Source organism: Ostrea edulis, chromosome 7, assembly GCF_947568905.1.
Source record: "Ostrea edulis chromosome 7, xbOstEdul1.1, whole genome shotgun sequence".
In the NCBI taxonomy this organism is placed as follows: Eukaryota; Metazoa; Mollusca; class Bivalvia; order Ostreida; family Ostreidae; genus Ostrea; species Ostrea edulis.
The window spans coordinates 59,359,971-59,377,728 of NC_079170.1; the positions used below are offsets into that span (position 1 = coordinate 59,359,971).

A 17,758-nucleotide genomic window follows, 5' to 3' on the forward strand; every position below is an offset into this window, starting at 1 on the left:
AATTTTGGCATAATTTGGAGTTCAGATATTATCAAACAAGAAATGAAAGAGAGAGAGAAAAACAAATGCTCCGCACAAACACTGTTCATATATCAAGGGAAAATTTATTCAAACATGTTTGCATTTGTGCCAGACTGAAATATATCGTATTAAAACCCCTCTCTATTCATAGAAGATAGTTTTGAAAGAAATATCAATGCAACTATAGTTTAGATTTTGGTGGTCTCGAGATTGATTTTTAAGTGAAGAATCACATGTGCAGTGTAATAATTACTGGCTAGACAAATTAATCTTAAGGTGATTGTAATTAATGACCATGAATAAAGAAATATTGCATTTTAATGCCACAATTAATTCTTTTTTTAAGGATGGAGATGTATACTAAATTTGTGTTTATATAACAAATACAATTAAATTTTTGACCACTATTTACCATTATGTCCAATACATACAATATACCCGATTTTTAGTACCAGTATAACAAGCTAAATATATACATTATCAACTCATGCATCCAAGTTTTGTTTGTAGCAAGTGTCCTTATAATATAGCTTTATTTATTTATATATTAACATCACCATGCATATTAAATCTCTTAATTGCGGTCACTGATTTATAGCGGTTTTTCTACACCTGAGATTTTGCTAGGAATTTCTTGGCATGAGATATGTTGAGGGGAGCACATTTCTAGTGCTAGGGCTGTTTGCAATCCTCATTAAATAAATAAAGTATTAAATTAAATGAGCTGCATGTATAAATTTATGTTATTTCGAATTTTAGTCGTAGTTCCTTTGGCGAGATATTTGATAGGGGTGAAATTTTTGTTATTATCTGATTTATATTACATTTTGAGTCCACATTGAAAATTATAAGAAATAAATTATTTTCAGATTGATTTAGATTACCACAAAAATATTGAGCTTTGACATGTTCCCCATTACGGCTGCGGTCCACGCAAGATCTCGCGGTAATGTTAGACAAATCACGTGAACACCTCCGTTCGAGAGGTAAAATGGAGATAGAAAATCCTGTCGTTATCAATGGTGACATACCTTATATGCCCCATGGTCAGCAAAACGAAGACGACATTGACATAGGGAAAATACAAGATGAGGTAAGTGTCTTTGCTTGGGGATTGAAAGGCAGCCATTCGCCAATTCTGCTTGTTTATATGTAGTGTTCCGAATTATCTCTTCACGATACACTCTTAAACAGCTGATGTTCCTATTTTGGATGATTACGCCATAAAAGAAGAGTAAAATACAAATGACGTAACAGAACTGCGCAGCTACTTGTACACTGGGTGTGTCTTGTGTAAATGGTTTGAAACCAAAAACACTTTTTTGCTCTGAGTCAGATACTCTGAACTGTTCCTTGCCTAAGCTTTATTGTTTTGAACAAATGCGTGGACACTTTTTACACTCACGCCGGTGTTTTAAGGTAATGATTTTGAAAATTCTAAAGCAAAATGCATAGAGGTCAGATACACTGGCGGATTTACTAGGATACAAAACCAAAGTTCCTGATTTTAGTATGATTGTGCAGATATACTACCATAGTAAGACCAAGCATCACAATGTTAATGTCACATGTGTTATGCTTAGCCTCTTTTTGACATCTCCCCCTTTTTTTTTATCCATTTATTGCAAATTTCTAAATCCACGTAAAGAGCTTAAAAGAAGCGGTTTACTAATTGACAAGATTTGGTCAACACTTACCTGACCATTATCTATTAATATTGTAAATGTTTTGAATTATCTGTCTGATCCAAGATGGTTTCTCATCCATTGAAAATATACAGAATGGATTTACCTTCTTCGGTAATGAGATAGATTTTTGATGTTCAGGATGATAAATATTTTTCCTGTTTGTCTGGTAGTTGTATCTATTCCTACTCAGATAGATGTAAATAAGAAGACTGTCCTTGGTTCGTCACCAGTAAGAATGCATCTTTTTGGACCAACTTTTATCGACTTTAGTCACATGGGATATTAATTTTTCACAGTACATCTAGATGCATTTAGATGTTTGATATCAAAGATTGGGAAGGCTTAAATAAATTTACTGGCATGGTACTATGGCCACATGGTTCAAATTTTCAATGGGCTAATGTTCTGGTGCATACATTTGGTTAAGTTTGAATCTCATTGCTAATGTTCTGGTGCATACATTTTGTTAAGTTTGAATCTCATTGCTAATGTTCTGGTGCATACATTTGGTTAAGTTTGAATCTCATTGCTAATGTTCTGGTGCATACATTTGGTTAAGTTTGAATCTCATTGCTAATGTTCTGGTGCATACATTTGGTTAAGTTTGAATCTCATTGCTAATGTTCTGGTGCATACATTTTGTTAAGTTTGAATCTCATTGCTAATGTTCTGGTGCATACATTTTGTTAAGTTTGAATCTCATTGCTAATGTTCTGGTGCATACATTTGGTTAAGTTTGAATCTCATTGCTAATGTTCTGGTGCATACATTTGGTTAAGTTTGAATCTCATTGCTAATGTTCTGGTGCATACATTTGGTTAAGTTTGAATCTCATTGCTAATGTTCTGGTGCATACATTTGGTTAAGTTTGAATCTCATTGCTAATGTTCTGGTGCATACATTTGGTTAAGTTTGAATCTCATTGCTAATGTTCTGGTGCATACATTTTGTTAAGTTTGAATCTCATTGGAAAACAGTTTGTGTCTATTCAGAATATACAAAAGAATTTTACATATATGGTAGCAATTTATTTTCTATGAAGACTTTTTTATTTAGTGTGACATTTTAATTTTCATTTCAGATAAAAAACATTAGAAAAGTCATTCAGCTTACAAAAGATTCATTAGATGAGCTTAATAAGAAATTTGGAAATGACCAACAACCTAATCCACTGTATTTGGAGGTGAGATGCACTGACATGTATGTTTAGTACAAAGTTTTAAGAGTAATGAGGTACTGTCAAACTCGATGGGGCTGAGAAAAAACTTCACGAATAACCGATGTTCGAGATTCTGAACACGCTGAAGTTCAACTGTAGATATTTTAATCATATTTCAGGGTGAATTGTAATTAGTTGATAATTTGATGTTGGTTATATACATTCATGATGATGCCATACATTGAATATATTTGTGTATGGTTTTTTTGCAAATAAAAAGTAGGGAATAGGTAAGAATTTCTATTGTTTTAATGATATCAATGCTAGAATAAACCGTTTTACCACTTTTTAAAACTCATTTGTATTTGCCACATGGATAGTACCAAATAAATGCCTTTTTTATCTGGCACCAATGGTGAAATGGTCTTGTATTTCTGCTTCAATTTATTTTATAATGTACTGAAGAATGAGATATGAAAAAAAGTAGACTGACACCTGATTTCTAAATTTTGCAATGAAAATATGTCCAGGTCGGTACATAAAATTGAAGGGTCAGTTGGGTTATCATGTACAGATACACTATTTTTGTTACATGTGATATACCATATTCGTCCTATTGAATGCCCATATCCATATAATTGTCCCCAGGGACTTTCTTCAACTCTCAAAAATTAAGAGCCCCCCCCCCCCTTCCTTTAAATATTGTATGCATATACCTGTTATAGTTATTTTGTCTATGCGTATATAAGAACTGTTGAAATAATAATTTATTGAATAAGACCTGAGTGGATTATATTATCATTATGAAAGGAAGTGTAATAATAACTCATCTAAAATTGAATATTTATTGAAACATTTCTCAAAGTCAAAATTTCACTTGCAATATTTCAACACAAAGTACTAAATAAACCCCTGTCACTTTTCCAATTTTCTAAACACCCGGGGCATTCAGTAGGATGAATACGGTATCTATCATTATTCTCTATGATCAGTGTTTGTGAATCTTTGTTATATCATGCCATATAGGGATGACGTCATTGGACCAAATCAAATTTTGTCATGCAGTTTGGTCTGACAGTCTGATGGTTTTTCTTTTTCATATAGACTTTACCTATATGTATCATGTTCATATCAAGACACATAAGGTCTCATATATCTATGGTATATATAAATCATAATGAATATATGGTTGTAGAAATTATGAATAAATTCATAGATATTTAAACATTAACTTTCATTTTCAGGAGTATGAAACTCTCACCAACAAAATCCATGAATTACAAGTCAAAGAGGAAGACTTACTGGCAAAGATGCCCAATGAAGAGGTTGAGAATACGCCTCCTCCGGCCTCCTCCACTATTTCCTCCACTGGGGGTGTCGTTCAGCCTAATGTACCAAATCCACTACCAAGTCCTAAGCCTGTCCATGGAATCATAAAGGCTTACTTACCAAATGAACAGTTCTCACTGGTAAAGAACTTATTTATATATAGTGACTGAAAAAATTCTGAAAATTTCACTCATAATTGAGGACCTCTTAACATGAGACTTCAGTGAGTTTTTCTGATTGAGAGATGTCTATCGTCCATCCAAATGTTTTTTTTTCATCCTATTAATGTCTGCCAACTTTACATATTTCTGGCTTCTTCTCTTGGTGCTTCATGGTATATGTATATCCAGTGGATGTGGAACTGTTGACCACAACATTAAATAATTCTCAACAGTTCATTATGTTCTGTCCCTTAGTTTTTGGTTTTTTTTATTTGTGACAACACATATTTTGATTGAGATCAGGATTCTATGAAATCAATACTATTAAATCAATACATTATGAAAAACTGTAGTATTACAATTTTCTGTAATATAGCAGCTATATTGTAGTGTAGCGGTCAGCCGGGTTCGATCGCCGGTGGCCAGATAGCCCACTTGGTAGAGCACCTGACTAGAGATTCATGGGGCCTGAGTTTGAATCCTGATCTGGTTCGTTGCATTTTCTCCCTTCAGGTTACATTAGTTTTTTTTTAATGATACATGTATAGTTATTATGGGAAAATATAAGAATATGATATAAAACCTAAATGATTGTAAACTGTAATAGATAATTAGATATTCAGAAATATTTGATGCTAGACTAGAGTACTGCTTTCATTGTTAAATATCCATAAATTTAGGAAAATCTTCAGAAAACACGCCAATATTTTACTGACAAACTTTGAGTCCCTTTTCGGGGGATTGGCAGTAGTTTTCTATTATCTGTTTTACTGACACACTTTAAGTCCCTTTTGGGGGGGTTGGCAGTAGTTTTCTATTATCTGTTTTACTGGCACACTTTGGGTTCCTTTTGGGCGGTTGGCAGTAGTTTTCTATTATCTGTTTTACTGACACACTGACACACTTTGGGTCCCTTTTTTGGGGGGGGGGGGGGGGGGGGGGCTTGATTAGTTTTCTCTTACAGTCATTTGATCTGGTCACATATCTTCTTAGTTTCATGCTTTAATTGTATATGCAAATGCCTGGAAAATTATCCAACTAAAACTGTACATGGTGTAAATTTTAAGTTTCAGACAGGATGAACTTAATCATTTTGTCATCAATCGCTTTGCACATTCTGTGAGCTAGAGATTGAACTTAAGGGAGATAACTCTTAATTACTACATTTTTTAATGGGTTGAACTGTTATTAGTATGTTTATATTTAAATGATGGACATTACGGAGGTATAATACATCGTCATAATGGCTGATATCCTTTTAGAATATGGATGAAAACATGAATATCAGCAATATTGGTCTATTCCTCGCCTAGCTGAGTAGCTCAGTAGGTTAGTGTTTCCACTGCTGAACTGTAGATTGCGGGTCCAGCAGAGATTTTAAATTTATTTTCCAGATTACTTTCTGCTAAAACTGCATTTTTGGACTAAATGAAGTACATTTGAAAGTTTTCAATTTCAAAATATTGTACATATCCTACATTTTTCATCCACATCAAATTTCTCAGGTGTAGCATTTCTCCTGTCAAGGTGTAGCAGCAGAATGAGTATGCATGTGTTTGAGGCACAGTGGAGACTTAGTAGATGCTCACATTTACTTTGTTGCCCTGAAAATATTGACTATTAATACTACCGATCAAATATTCTCTTGCTAGTTGATATGGAATGTCAAGTTAAAATATAAAACACCCATTTCATTGGAATGTATTTTGTGGAAAATCTTGACAAAATTTTAGGATAAATGTATATTATGAGGTAGACACACCGTTTTATCCCTAAATTACCCCCACAACCAAACTGAGTACAATGCATGATTTGAATGGCCTTTTGAAGGGAAGGGAGATATATAAATATAGTATAGAGGCAGGATATTTATGTTTTGTTTAAGTTGTGAGTGCTTGATTCAAAGCCTTACTTATTAGGAATTTGTTGGAAAGAGGATTGAAAAGGTTTTGTTCTCAAGAACAAATACGCAAGAGTTATTTACATTATGTATCTCTTCAAGTTTGTTCAAAGTGTATTATCAGGTATGAAGGATGGGGCAGTATGTGTATTAGTGTATACAGGTATGAATTGGATGGGACTGTGTGTGTATTAGTGTATACAGGTATGAAGGATTGGATGGGGCAGTATGTGTATTAGTGTATACAGGTATGAAGGATTGGATGGGGCATTATACAGGTATGAAGGATTGGATGGGGCTGTGTGTGTATTAGTGTATACAGGTATGAAGGATTGGATGGGGCAGTATACAGGTATGAAGGATTGGATGGGGCTGTGTGTGTATTAGTGTATACAGGTATGAAGGATTGGATGGGGCTGTATGTGTATTAGTGTATACAGGTATGAAGGATTGGATGGGGCAGTGTACAGGTATGAAGGATTGGATAGGGCTGTGTGTGTATTAGTGTATACAGGTATGAAGGGTTGGATGGGGCTGTGTGTATATTAGTGTATACAGGTATGAAGGATTGGATGGGGCTGTATACAGGTATGAAGGATTGGATGGGGCTGTGTGTGTATTAGTGTATACAGGTATGAAGGATTGGATGGGGCAGTATACAGGTATGAAGGATTGGATGGGGCTGTGTGTGTATTAGTGTATACAGGTATGAAGGATTGGATGGGGCAGTATACAGGTATGAAGGATTGGGTGGGGCAGTATACAGGTATGAAGGATTGGATGGGGCTGTGTGTGTATTAGTGTATACAGGTATGAAGGATTGGATAGGGCTGTGTGTGTATTAGTGTATACAGGTATGAAGGATTGGATGGGGCAGTATTTGTATTAGTGTATACAGGTATGAAGGATGGGGCAGTATGTGTATTAGTGTATACAGGTATGAAGGATTGGATGGGGCACGCGGATACGTTAAGGCAGCTTATGAAAATCTTTACTGGGATAAAATCCGCGGAATAACATGACGTCATAATGGCCTACATTTTTTGCAGTTACTCCCCTTACACCGGAAGTTGGGGGCGCGCTTACGATTGAGGTCCTAAGCTTCACATAAATAGTATTAACAAATAGTGTATAGTAAAGCTTACGTTACCAAATTCTTTAGTATACCAAGTTTTAACAGGTTGTAATATATCTATGACAAAACAAGGTTTAATTTCTTGGATTTTATGGAGAAAACTTTTTAAAGTATGCACTTTGTCAAATTGTAGAGTTGGGGAGGGGGGGTGTTATAGGGTGTATTTGATGTTTATTTCTGTCCAAATTATACAATTGATATCGATGATATTTCAATAGTCATCTGATTTAAAAACAACAGACACCTAGAATTTAAAACACAATGAAAGCATGTGATACAATCAGGCACGTTTATAAGGGAGGGAGGGGGGGGGGGGGAGAGAGAAGTTCATAAGACTCAGTTCATAATATTGCCTAAAATTTCTTGACATGTACATTTCAAAAAAATAATCCAAAGCTCGAGAAGGAAGGTGGCAAGGGTTGATCTTTCAGTTCCATTCATCGGTTAAATATTGCATTTCCACTACCATTCACGACAATATTGGGTTTTTGGGGGGGGGGGGGGGGGGGGTATCTGACTATAGATCTATCTCTGCATGTAAAAATAAATAAGTTTGTATGTAATAGTAAGAGGAGGCAGACCCATTGTTGCTAGGAGCCTGATGATTGTTTTTGTGCTCATTTGAGTAATTGAAATGCAATAAGAGGTGTAAGTCGATGTACACAAAATCTGACTTTCAAAAGATTAAATCACAGGCGAAAAAATATTTTAACAAAAATATTACACTAGAGATACCCATTCGAGATCATTAAAATGCTGTATTTATTGGCACCTAGTGTACATTTAGCAACAAGTAGTTTTGTTCAGTGTGAAGTGATAAATTGATAATGTACATGTATGCGTTGGTTTTACATCATGTGTTTTAGGCATATCGTATTGCATGTTGGTTTTTTTGTGTTTTGGTTGTCGAAAATATTGATAAAAATTAATAATGAAGAATTGCAGATATACTAAGGACATCATGATTCTGATCTAAAGAAACCGAGGACTAGTTAATATTTACGTACTTTGTTACATCATGACCATACATTGCTTGCGAGAAAACCACACAAGCGACACATATAAATGTAATTAGTGACTAAAATATTATGCTCAATTATACTATTTTTAAGTCATTACACTTAATTCTTCGAAAAATTCCTTAACTGGCAATTGATTGCAATCAAAACTTGTAAATTTTCTATTTATTTCTTATATGACACCGTCAACTAAGGACCGCAATTTGCTGCGCGCCCTCTGTGATTAGGAGAAATTAACTCGCATAGCGTTATGAAAAATGTAGGCCATTGAAATAAGTATATCATTAAGTATATATCAAATCCCGATTTTATTTTTATGAAAGTTTTATTTATGCATGAAATAAACCATACAGCTACTAAGATCCAAAGAAATATGGAATGTTATGTTGATGTCGTGTAATTTGTGTCTGATCAATATTAAAGTAAACTGATGACGTCATAACTATACATCGAGTGACGTTGACACATGTGAAGAATTTATTAAAGTGTGCCGTGTAAATATCAACAAAATGTGGAGTATTTGAAATATATGACATGGGATATATGGGATATATATGTGAAACGCTGAGAATTTATTGATATTATGAAGGTATGTTGATTTCATTCACAGGGCTCGAAATTAACATATGCCCGTCAGTCTGTGACTGGTTGAAAGTCTGGCGGACTGACTGACATTTGTTCTAGTCAGTCCGATGGGACTGGTTAATTTTCTAAAGCATCATTTTGGAAAATATACTTATGAAATTTTATACACACATTTGGCATGCTTCGATCTGTAGATATCAGACGAATCTGATTCATAAATATAAATCCCACATTTAAGTGTTACAATATTATCTGAGACATATTGAGTTTAATTTCATTTTAATAACATTAATGAGATATGTTTAATTATTTCTGGAAAACTCTGTTGCACTGGTAAAATTTTCTGCGGACTGGTTGAAATTATACCCCATCAGTCCGACTGGACTGGTGACATAAAAAGTTGGCTTCAAGCCCAGATTCATTGACAACTTTGTTTAACGGGGGAAACATTCCATTTAGCATGTCAATCCGATTTTCCTCTGTCACACACTGAAATAAAACTGCAAAAGTAGCACACTACTGCACATACTTTTAGAGACTTCTTATACACCATGTGAAAGGTCATAAACTAATGTACACGGTAATTACTGATAGAATCGTCTGTTAAGAAAACTTTTAAAGAAAACTGAATAGCATCAGTGCAAAATGTAAAACATGGGCTAGATGGTTTTGAGCTTAAATGTTTAATAATTATTTCTTACTGAAAGTGGTAGGATTCTAAGAGTAATTCTGATAAACTATGGGTGTTTTACCATCATTATTGCCAGTTAGACCAATATTTAAATCCTGGGGTAATGTGCTACTTTTTATTTTCTATTAAGGTACATTCATGATATACAGTATAATCTGTCTAAACCGGCTATATGTGGTTCCAAAGAAATTGGCCGGTTTGCACAGAGTCCGGAGTGCGGAATGTTGACAAGAATGAGAGTTGCTTCCCTTGTATTCACTATCTATGCATACGTGTGTAATGATTGCTAACGTTTTATTATATCACAAAACAATTCAAAATGTAAAAATATAAATGTCAGTGTTTTATTGTTGTGCTCAGTTGAAAAAGTTTTAATTGTTATTAAACAGTTTAAAATCTGGGAATTATTTGCGCAATTTTCTGTTGGTAAATTGTCGATTTCGTCTACATCATCGCCGTTATCAAGTACTACACTATGTACGTTCGTCAGGTTTGTGTTGTGTTCGTCTAAAATTTGTCTTTCCCAGCTTTCATTGTAAAAGTATCGCTTTCAACTGTCTCAATTTGTGAAACGGAAACTGATGTAATTCCGAGTGATTGACCGGACATGGCGAGTTGTGCTAACTAACTGCATATCATCACTGTCTGACTCGCCGTAGAGCTCCGAGAAGTCCATGAGGGGAAACCCTGCTTTTGGAAAACATAACGGGATTGTTGCCGATTTTGTTTCATTCCAAGAATGTATCGAATTCATCGATTAATTGAACTTTGTCTTTTATTGTCAGTTCTCGTCTCTGTCGTTAGGGGGAGAGCACCATTACCTCGTGCGTGGTGCTGTCATAATTGAAAAGTGTACCCCCTAAAAATCAGGTTTTATTTTAAACTGATCGCGACTCATCGCCAGTTGCACTCTTTTACTTACCTGTGGCTTCCCTTGAGACACCCTTTGTGTACACCGCGTGTGATCGACCGAATACCGACAGGTTGGTCATCGTGGGGTGGCTGGTTTAAATGTGTTAATTAGAGCTAATTACGATTAGGGTGGTGTATCATCGAGGGGCCGGTTTACACAGGATAATTAAAGTTAATTGATAGCAGTTGGGACTGTGTAAGCCGGCCGATATACAGAATACGCAGTGTCCGGAGTACAGGGAATTATTAATAAAGGATTTGTTAAAGAAATGTTAGGGACTATATTTTGTGGCCGGAATTGACAGAGCGCCGGAGTACTCAGAGGCCGGTTTGGACAAATTATACTGTATTTATAACAGTCATGCAATGACGTCATATGAAAGTGCATGTTTGTCATGTTGTTATGATGCAAAATGTTCTCATGTAAACAACCAAAATAATTTTTAAAAGTTAGTAGCTCCCTCTCTCTCTGTAGGACAGATTTTAAAAAATTATGCAGTTTACGTGCATAAATTGAGCATGACCTGCCTTAACATACCCGCACAGTATGTGTATTAGTGTATACAGGTATGAAGGATGGGGCAGTATGTGTATTAGTGTATACAGGTAAGAAGGATTGGATAGGGCAGTATACAGGTATGAAGGATTGGATGGGGCTGTGTGTGTATTAGTGTATACAGGTATGAAGGATTGGATGGGGCAGTATACAGGTATGAAGGATTGGATGGGGCATTATACAGGTATGAAGGATTGGATGGGGCTGTGTGTGTATTAGTGTATACAGGTATGAAGGATTGGATGGGGCAGTATACAGGTATGAAGGATTGGATGGGGCTGTGTGTGTATTAGTGTATACAGGTATGAAGGATTGGATGGGGCAGTATACAGGTATGAAGGATTGGATGGGGCAGTATGTGTATTAGCGTACACATATTAGGTAACTTCATTTGAGATTAGTAAGGCTAGGATTTTTGACATTTTCAAATCATGGCCTCATGGTCATGGTGGAGTACAAGTTGGGACTTTTACATAGGCATCTGAAGGAAATAAACATTTAAAGGATCTGGTTTGTTTTCAGTTATATTTATTTAAGGTTCTTCAGGTTAGCATTTTGGCCAGTGGGTATCTATTATAATAATGGGGATTTATTGAAGTCCATATAAATGCTGGAGCCAAAAAAAAAAAGTCATATAAACTCCTGTGATTTATGAATGATGGAGTGAAAAGTTGTACATGATGGTTTAAGATGTATTGATATTATAATGTTAGGTTTTTTCTGACCTTCTCAGCCTCTTTTTGACCTTCTCAGCCTCTTTTTGATAGGTTAAAATTAAGATGTATTGATATTATAATGTTAGTTTTTTTTCTGACCTTCTCAGCCTCTTTTTGACCTTCTCAGCCTCTTTCTGACCTTCTCAGCCTCTTTTTGATAGGTTAAAATTGAGCCAGGAAAAGTACTGAAGGAAGGGTTAAAGAAAACGATGTCCCGTAGAGACCTACTGCCAGAGAACTGTAATGTGTATGACTCCACAACAAAGTAAGTATTCCAAGTTATAAAACTGTATATTAAATCCCACAACAAAGTTATAAAACTGTACATCGACTCCCACAACAACGTTATAAAACTGTACATCGACTCCCACAACAAAGTTATAAAACTGTACATCGACTCCCACAACAAAGTTATAAAACTGTACATCAATTCCCACAACAAAGTTATAAAACTGTACATCGACTCCCACAACAAAGTTATAAAACTGTACATCGACTCCCACAACAAAGTTATAAAACTGTACATCAATTCCCACAACAAAGTTATAAAACTGTACATCGACCCCCACAACAAAGTTATAAAACTGTACATCGACCCTCACAACAAAGTTATAAATCTGTACATCGACCCCCACAACAAAGTTATAAATCTGTACATCGACCCCCATATGTCAACAAAGTTATAAAACTGTACATCGACCCCCACAACAAAGTTATAAAACTGTACATCGACCCCCACAACAAAGTTATAAATCTGTACATCAACCCCCACAACAAAGTTATAAATCTGTACATCGACCCCCACAACAAAGTTATAAATCTGTACATCAACTCCCACAACAAAGTTATAAATCTGTACATCAACTCCCACAACAAAGTTATAAAACTGTACATCGACCCCCACAACAAAGTTATAAATCTATACATCGACCCCCACAACAAAGTTATAAATCTGTACATCGACTCCCACAACAAAGTAAGTACAGATGACTCTTGATAACTCGGAAGTGAAGGGACCTTGATGAAAAAACTTAGAGATCAAAAGTTTAAGAGATGAAAGGTTGAATTAAATGTGGAAGTTAAGGGTCCGACTTATGGTTCAGATTCTATAGTAACTGTAAGTGTGTATTCACAATATCCCGGGTTTGTTGTGACATGTTTTCCATTGTATTTTTCTTTTATTGCCATATCTCTGAATTATTTTCTCGAAATTACTGTCTCACCATCAAGTCAAAACGAACTTTTCACGCTTACACAGCATCCTACTGCTGTCCAGTGGTCATTACAATTGTACAATTAAACAATTACCTACCCCCTAAAAAGCACAAATGGTGTGCTACTTATGTAAGGAGGTACTCTACATCATCATAAAGACTGACTTGCTTTTAAAACATGGATGAAAATATAAATATCAGCAATATTTGCCTATACATTTAAAACATCATTGCCTAGTTGAGTAGCTCAGTAGGTTAGCACTTTGACCACTGAACTATAGATCGCGGGTTTGAGTCCAACAGGGTTTTAAATTGTTTTCAGATTGCATTTTTTGACAAGATAAAGAAAGTTTGAAAGTTTTCTATTTCAAGATATTGTTGTACATATCCTCCACTTTTCATCCTTGGGGGATTGGTTTCATTTTGAGAGATCAAGAGCTTCGAGAAATACAAAGTTTGAGACATAGAGAGTCACATGTACTCCTAATTATCAAGTTATAAAATCTTGCAATGACCTCACAACAAAGTAAAATTTCAAAGTTATAGAATGTTACATTAACTCCACAACAAATTAAGTACTCCGAATTATTAAATTATGCAAAACTCCACAACAAATTAAGTATTCCAAATTATGAAATCGTGCACCAACTCCACCACGTGCACCAACTCCACAACTTAAGTACTGTTAGTAAAATCATACTTCATAGCAAAGTGAGTAATGCAAGTCAAAATTGTCCTCGTCAGTCTAATTTTGTTCTGTCTCAACACTATTGTTACACTGGAACAATATATTTAGAAACGGTCTGATTTTTTTTGAGTTTTTTTCAAAACTATGAATTTTTTCAAAACTGTATGAATACTAAAAGTGATCATGTTTGTACATGTAGCTGTAATGAATCTGACATGAACTACACACTAGTATTGCTTTGTGTTTCAGGATGCCCATCTCGTGGGACATTGACATGGCAAACTTAGCCGGTAAAGACATCAATGTCTGTGAAAAACCCAAGCGCAAGTTGGAGGGACAGTTAGCCATCACCACACACAACATAGTATGTGAATAAGTCACACTGCTGGGGACACAGTGGGGAGGGAGAGTGCTCTATCTGATTTAGTCACACTGCTGGGACACAGTGGGGAGGGAGAGTGATCTATCTGTGAATAAGTCACACTGCTGGGGAGGGAGAGTGATCTATCTGTGAATAAGTCACACTGCTGGGACACAGTGGGGAGGGAGAGTGATCTATCTGTGAATAAATCACACTGCTGGGACACAGTGGGGAGGGAGAGTGATCTATCTGTGAATAAGTCACACTGCTGAGGACACAGTGGGGAGGGAGAGTGATCTATCTGTGAATAAGTCACACTGCTGGGGACACAGTGGGGAGGGAGAGTGATCTATCTGAATAAGTCACACTGCTGGGGAGGGAGAGTGATCTATCTGTGAATAAGTCGCACTGCTGGGGACACAGTGGGAAGGGAAAGTGATCTATCTGAATAAGTCACACTGCTGGGACACAGTGGGAAGGGAGAGTGACCTATCTGTGAATAAGTCACACTGCTGAGGACACAGTGGGGAGGGCGAGTGATCTCTCTAAGTGTAATTTACATGTACCTGGCGAAACCTGTATTGTCAGTATCACCTCTGTTGACAAATAATAGAATGTATGTTACTGACTGGCAGCGTTTGTTAACATAGGTATTGTCAGGGCTGTATTCAAGATCATAGCTGCTAGGCTAGATATCTAGGTCTATTGAATGCACTGTATGAATCCAGCATAGGGCTACACTAGCCTAGATGTTTGTTCAATTTCTTAACACTATCGAGCCACTATGTAGCTGCTATGATCTTGAACGCAGCCCAGACGCATGTTGCTGGTAACGCCATGTATTTATGAGGAATACTACATTAGATATCTTGAACCCAGCTATTTCTTTCACACCTCATGGAGGACAGTGATGAAGTTTTTAGTTTGATAATTAAGTATATTATTCTGTACCAGTGTGATAAAATGCAGAATGGATACTGCCTTTGGCAACTTTTCTTTAGATTCTTTGATCAGATATCTAGGTCTATTGAATGCACTGTATGAATCCAGCATAGGGCTACACTAGCCTAGATGTTTGTTCAATTTCTTAACACTATCTAGCCACTATGTAGCTGCTACGATCTTGAACGCAGCCCAGACGCATGTTGCTGGTAACGCCATGTATTTATGAGGAATACTACATTAGATATCTTGAACCCAGCTATTTCTTTCACACCTCATGGAGGACAGTGATGAAGTTTTTAGTTTGATAATTAAGTATATTATTCTGTACCAGTGTGATAAAATGCAGAATGGATACTGCCTTTGGCAACTTTTCTTTAGATTCTTTGATCCTCTGCATGATTTACAGGTGCATACATGTATTAACTTCAGTCCTGCATTTTTGTGTAAAGGATACTATTTTTCATGTTTTATATTTGTCAAAATTTGGAGAAAGATGTTGTATTTCAATCTTATGGCAACTTCATAATATAAAAAAAAAAAAAAATATGAATAGCGTTTTAGTTAACATGTAATGGAAGATTTTTCTTCTGCACAATAAAAGGAAAGATTGTTTGATATTGGAGCAAGATCTGTAAAGAAAATGTTATCCATGCAAATGATGAAATTGTATTCAGCATGCGCTTTCTTGCAGGTTAGGAAAACCTTTTTACTGTTAACATTCTGTGATGGCTGTGGGAAGTCCTTGTTTCAAAGTTTTCGTTGTCAGACCTGTGGAATTCGATTCCACCAGCGATGCAGTGATAAAATTCAACCCTTCTGTTTCCCAGCTCCCGATTCCTTACCGTATCCAGGGGTGTTCAAACCGTATGTATCCACACTCAAAAGAAATGTGTTGTTTTATGACACAATTAGACAGTCCATTGAAATGGTTGCTCTTTGGCAGTTTATTGATTGAGTGATTTAGATAGGAACTGTACGTCACATGAGTGGACAAAATTACTGAATACCTTATCGGTTGTATTGAAGGGGTTTAAACAGTTGCTGCATGCAGAATGCAGTTCTAAGTGTACAAGAAATACACAACAAAAATGAATTGATATTTTAACATTTTTATGCCCCCCTTTGAAAAAGAGGGGGCATATTGTTTTGCAACTGTTGGTTGGTCGGTCTGTAGACCATGTGTTGTCCGCTCAATATCTTGAGAACCATTCACTTGATGATAATGATATTTCATATGCAGGTTGGTTATGAGTAGAAGAGGACCCCTAGTGTTTTTCAGGTCAAAAGGTCAAGGGTCAATCTACTCTGGACATAGGAATATAATGTCCGCTCAATATCTTGAGAACCCTTTGCTTGAAAAACATCAAACTTATAACACTGGTACATCCTAAGGAGTAGATGACCCCTATTGATTTTGAGGTCATATGGTCAAAGGTCAAGGGTCAAACTGGGCATAGGAATATACTGACCATTCAATGTCTAGAGAACCCTTTGCTTGACAGACATCAAACTTTGTACACTGTTACGTATTCAGGAGAAGATGACCCCTATTGATTTTGAAGTCACATGGTCAAAGGTCAAGGGTCAACCTGGACATTGGAATATACTGTCCGCTCAATATCTTGAGAACCCTTTGCTTGACAGACATCAAACTTAGTACAGTGGTGTATATTCAGGAGGAGATGACTCCTATTGATTTTGAGGTCAAAAGTCAATTGTTGAACTGGACATAGTAATATGCTGTCTCCTATATTTTAAGAATTATTTGCTTGATTGACACCAAACTTGGTACACTGGTACAGCATAAGGAGTAGATGACCCCTATTGATTTTTAGGTCACATGGTCAATTCACTCTTGACATAGGAAGATATTGCCTGCTCAATATTTTGAATTGATGATACGACTATCAATTAAATGATGTGTATGTATAGCCCTTTTCAATTTTACACCAAGGGGGGGGGGGGGGGGGGGGCATATGTGTTTTACAAACATCTCTTGTTAATTTTGGATTTCCTTATGTTTGCTGAACATAGATAAAACATATGATGATCATGTGTATGAGTGAAAGCCACATCACATGAAAGAACGAAAGGTCAAAGTGGAGTCTGTCAGAATTATTATATAGATCTCTATATGAGAATTGACAATGATTAATTAAATGTGAGTTAATGATTAATTTGCCAAAGAGCAGCAGCTACAGGCATTTACATGTGTGTCATTGAGATGGACTTAATCTAAGTAATGATGTTTTAAAAGAATAAAATTCTATTTTGGAGTTTCAACAGAACTGTAGACATAAGAAGTAAATGAGATAAGAAAAACAATATACTATTAGGTTGATGAATGTAAAAATTGTGACTGTTTTGCCATTGGATGCTTTACATATTCATGTATATAACTGATGTTGTTGTCATTAGAAAAATATAGATTCTTCAACCAGTGTGAGTTAGTAACCATTGTTTTCTCACATTCCAGTATTTTTAATTTTAGTAGACACAAGGGTTGCCGAATGTTTTTTAAGAATTAAAAACTGAGAGATTGAGAAAACCTGTTACTAACGAGCACTTTACGGATCTGTTTCACCCATTATACACTTGCAGAGTTTTTGGGGTTTTATTGTAAAATTAGTGTCTTTCCTTCATTTGATATCAACTTTATGAAATAAACAGGGGAAAGT

At 35.8% G+C, this 17,758-nt stretch overlaps 1 protein-coding gene across 7 annotated transcripts in view; it reads left to right on the forward strand.

The window, feature by feature from the left end:
• The first annotated feature begins 970 nt into the window (after positions 1-970).
• LOC125654224 (serine/threonine-protein kinase B-raf-like) overlaps positions 971-17,758 on the forward strand; it is a 40,740-nt gene continuing 23,952 nt past the window's right edge. For 3 of the 7 annotated variants that reach the window (XM_056144849.1, XM_056144850.1, XM_056144851.1), the window contains exons 1-6: positions 1,263-1,440; positions 2,791-2,892; positions 4,113-4,337; positions 12,034-12,137; positions 14,024-14,138; positions 15,772-15,944. In XM_056144849.1, the coding sequence (XP_056000824.1) occupies positions 1,402-1,440; positions 2,791-2,892; positions 4,113-4,337; positions 12,034-12,137; positions 14,024-14,138; positions 15,772-15,944 (758 nt within the window). In that variant the 5' untranslated portion in view covers positions 1,263-1,401. Of the gene's footprint in view, positions 1,115-1,262; positions 1,441-2,790; positions 2,893-4,112; positions 4,338-12,033; positions 12,138-14,023; positions 14,139-15,771; positions 15,945-17,758 lie in introns of those variants that run through there. The other 4 variants (XM_048884060.2, XM_048884061.2, XM_048884057.2 and 1 more) reach the window with 3 other exon arrangements.